A 4,180-nucleotide genomic window follows, 5' to 3' on the forward strand; every position below is an offset into this window, starting at 1 on the left:
CGATGACGTTTTGCGCCACCTTTTCCCAATCCTTTTCCTCCTTTACCGCGGCCAGTCATTTTGATTTAGATTTTTTAAATGTTCTTTACTCAACGAGAGACAAACTCGAACTGATACTCACTGCAGAAACGGCACTCTATTTATACCTTTTACGCGTCATCCCCACTACCGCAATCGATGTAAGGAGAACGATCGTAGCGTCACTTCTCCTGCGTGAAATAGTATAAATAGAACGCGCGTTCGGTGCTCCGTTATTCATTTTGTGTTCGACTCTCGCTGAGTAAACGTCAAAGTAAAAAGAAGAAGCAATGGCCCGTACAAAGCAAACCGCTCGTAAATCAACTGGTGGAAAGGCACCACGTAAGCAGTTGGCAACCAAAGCCGCTCGTAAAAGCGCTCCAGCCACCGGAGGTGTGAAGAAGCCACATCGTTATCGTCCAGGAACAGTCGCTCTTCGTGAAATCCGTCGTTACCAAAAATCGACTGAATTGTTGATCCGCAAATTGCCATTCCAACGGTTGGTTCGTGAAATCGCTCAAGATTTCAAGACCGATTTGCGTTTCCAGAGCTCAGCTGTTCTCGCTTTGCAAGAAGCCAGCGAAGCCTACTTGGTCGGCTTATTCGAAGACACAAACTTGTGCGCCATCCACGCCAAACGTGTCACAATCATGCCAAAAGACATCCAATTGGCCCGTCGTATCCGTGGTGAACGTGCTTAAATTGAACAAGAAAACAATTCAAAAAAAACAGCCCTTTTCAGGGCTACCAACAAATATCTTATAAAGAATCTTAAATCATTTACACATAAAACAAATTTCCTTGATATATTGGAGAAATCGATGTTCCAATAAAAAAAAAATTGATTGCAAGAAAATAATAGCATAATATAAATTGAATAGGGTACCAAAATTTCCATTATTTTTTTTGCAATGATATTTACCGCATTTCGTACAAACGAAAATATCAACTTGCAATCTGAATTTAAGAAAATTACAATTTAGATTTAGAAAATCTTCCAATTAGATAGATACATTTATTATTTCTTTACAATTATTACTATATTGGAAATATCACAATTTTTCGTTGTAATTTTAAAGTTATTTAGACGATTAGATGTTAATAGTAGACAATGTTTACTAGCCACAGGCTGACTTTATTTAATTAGAGAGAAAAACATAATTTTTCTCTATCTTCTTATTATGATGATTTTTTTTAAATTTTGTATTTAGCATGGTCGTATACCTATAAAATATTGGTACCATATTCATTTTTAAATAAAAATGATTGACTGATGTTTATAATGTTTGATTTTCTAATGAATTCTTTATAAAAAAAGTATTTGTTAGCCCTGAAATAGACTGTTTTTTGAAATTGCTTTCGTTATTAAAACCAAATTAAGCTTTTGGTGCTTTTGCCACCTTTGGCTTCTTTGCTGCAGCTGGTTTCTTGGCTGCTTTTGGCTTAGTTGCCTTTGGCTTCTTTGCTGCAGCCGGTTTCGATGGTTTAGCTGCTTTTGCTTTTGATGGAGCCTTCACCTTTGGTTTGACCGATTTCACTTTTGGTGTACCGGCTTTCTTTGCTACTTTAGCGGTGCCTGCGGCGGCTTTCTTCGCTGCTGGCTTCTTCTTTGCTCCTTCTTTCTTGGCGGCTGGTTTCTTTGCTGCCTTTGGTTCCTCCGGTTTGACAGCCTTCTTCACTAGCTTCTTCTTCTCGACCTTTGGTTTAAGAGCAGCGGCCGACAATTTGAATGAACCTGAGGCGCCTTTGCCTTTGGTTTGAACCAATGTTCCCTTTTCGACGGCACCCTTCAAGTACTTCTTGATGAATGGAGCCAATTTTTCGGCATCAACCTTGTTGTTGACGGTGATGTACTTTTTGATTGCTTGCAAGGATGAGCCACCGCGTTCTTTCAGTGCTTTGATTGCGTCGTTGACCAATGTAGCGGTTGGTGCATGGGTTGGTTTCGATGCTGGTTTCTTGGCTTTTGGAGCTTTGGTTTTTGGCGCTTTTGCTGGTGAAGCGGCTGCTGGTGCTGGGGCTGGTGCTGAGTCGGCCATTTTAATTTCGCTTTGAGTATTTGCTTTATTATAGACAGTAAACAAACGTATGAGTGGCACAATGCACGTCACTTGGTACATTGACTGGGACCGTTCCTTTCGGAACGCACCGATCTAAAACCTAGGGGCTTTCATCATTCGTTCATACAAATTTATACACAATATTCACGTCCTATTCATCATATATACGATTAAAATTTCTCGCCTATACCAGTGAATAAGATGTATTTCAAACTGCAGTGTACACACATACACAGTATAGCTACACAGAATCGAAGAAGATCCGCACAAAAGAGAATGAAAAAACATGCCATAGACGAAATATACACGAAATATACACCAAATATATGCAGTTATGCACATTTATTTGCGCGTATTACAGATGATTCTGCAATATAGTTCACTATTTACAGTATAAATCGTATACATTTGAAGATAAAAGCCCCTAGTCTAAAACGACTTTTATAACGATTTTCGATAGTGTAAATGTGATCAAGTCGTTTTGTGTTTTTGCGTAAGTTTATTAAAGATATCATTATAAAAAGTGGATTGAACGCATTGGTTCAATTAAGAAGTAATGAATTTATGAAAAAAATATACAAATATTGGTATCTGTATTTTCAAATCGTTGCAATTACTACTTAAACGAGAAATTTTCTTCTGATCTCAATAAAATTTATTTTTAAATTGCAATAATTTTAATTTCCTTCCATTAATTTTCGACATTTTTGTTTAAATTCAATTCATCTATCATTTCTCTTCAAATTTATGTAGAAATCAAATCATTTTTTTCTTTAAATTGTCTGAATTTTGCTCAAATATGTGAGACCTTCTGTACTGGAATCGCAACGAATCAGTGGTTGTATGGGGACATTGTAAAAACTTTTAATTTGAATTTAAATAAAAATTGAGAAATTCCTTGCGGTTTTATCTCATGGTTGATTGAGATTTCGGAGAATATGGACCAAAAGAATATGTTTATTGATTTTTGGTGGATAAAAACGAGAAAAATTGCTCATGTATTGCTCTCGACATTGGGCTTGACATCATACATAGTTTTGTATTTTAACTGAAGACGAAACAAAATTTAAAGTAGTTATGAATTTCTGTTTAATTTTATTATTATTTTGCATTTATAATGACAATAATTCCAGGCTGGCATTGTCAAAAATTAATTCCATCCGCCTATATATTTTTATTAAAAGATGATTAGTTTCATACAAATAAGTATTTCTCTGGAGGTTCAGATAAACTGACAATGCTATATCACGAGTAATCGAATATGAACTGTTTTTAAAGTCTGTCTTTGACTCAAACTCCATTAGATACAGATATATAATATAAATAACGTCATTTGTTTAAATTTTCAAAATTTATTTTTATAATTTTGGTAAAATTGTACATTCAATATTTTCGCTCTGCAATGTTACAATTTTTAATGCAAAGGCAAATTAAGAGTGCTAAGAGGTGTTTCTTTGGTGCAGTTCACCAACAAAGAGTAAAATAGTTTTAAAAATAGAATTACATTTTTGATTTCAACATCATACTAACCTTTAGAGAAGAATTATTTATCTCTCCACTCTACAGAATGTGCAAATAACATCACATGTCATACAAAGATCATTTTTATGTAAAGTCATATCCATGGAAAAACAAAATGGCTTCTATACAGACCGCTATATGAAATGCATAGGAATTTATTGCGCTTAAATGAAAAAATTTCAGAAACAAACTATACGGAATATTTACTTTTAATTTCATTTTTAAATATTATTTTTCATGAATTAGCAATAAAGTTGTGTTTATTGTCTTTTGTATAAGGCTTTATGCCTGAAGCAATGATTAATTGCAACGATAGTAGAAGATCATGTAAAAAAGAAGTAGTACAGTATTATGAAGTAATGCATTTTTAATAGTCTGCTCAAGTCTAGAAAAATATCGACTATGTGCTAATTGCCTAAAATAATGAGAAGAAGATGTCACTTATTTGAAATGTTTGGTTGATTTTTTTCATTCTTTATAAAATATTTATTTGGTGGCCCTGAAAAGGGCCGTTTTTTTGTTTTGTGATGTTCGAAGTGAATTTATGCTTTCTTGGTTTCGGTCTTCTTTGGCAACAAGAC

General features: G+C 34.5%; 2 protein-coding genes across 2 annotated transcripts; one reads left to right on the plus strand and one right to left on the minus strand.

Annotated features, from left to right (window-relative positions):
* Positions 1–276: 276 nt before the first annotated feature.
* Positions 277–728, plus strand: LOC116350138 (histone H3). The gene has a single exon (XM_031781874.1). The coding sequence runs from the start codon at positions 309–311 to the stop codon at positions 717–719; it is 411 nt and encodes a 136-aa protein (XP_031637734.1). The 5' UTR covers positions 277–308; the 3' UTR covers positions 720–728.
* A 634-nt stretch (positions 729–1,362) lies between these two features.
* LOC116350139 (histone H1-II-like) lies at positions 1,363–2,090 on the minus strand. The gene has a single exon (XM_031781875.1). It carries the CDS (start codon positions 2,055–2,057, stop codon positions 1,395–1,397), a length of 663 nt encoding a protein of 220 aa, XP_031637735.1. The 5' UTR covers positions 2,058–2,090; the 3' UTR covers positions 1,363–1,394.
* Between the last annotated feature and the right edge of the window lie 2,090 nt (positions 2,091–4,180).

This window comes from Contarinia nasturtii, unplaced genomic scaffold (genome assembly GCF_009176525.2).
Source record: "Contarinia nasturtii isolate CC-2019 unplaced genomic scaffold, AAFC_CNas_1.1 Cnas_scaffold_3723, whole genome shotgun sequence".
Lineage (NCBI taxonomy): Eukaryota > Metazoa > Arthropoda > Insecta > Diptera > Cecidomyiidae > Contarinia > Contarinia nasturtii.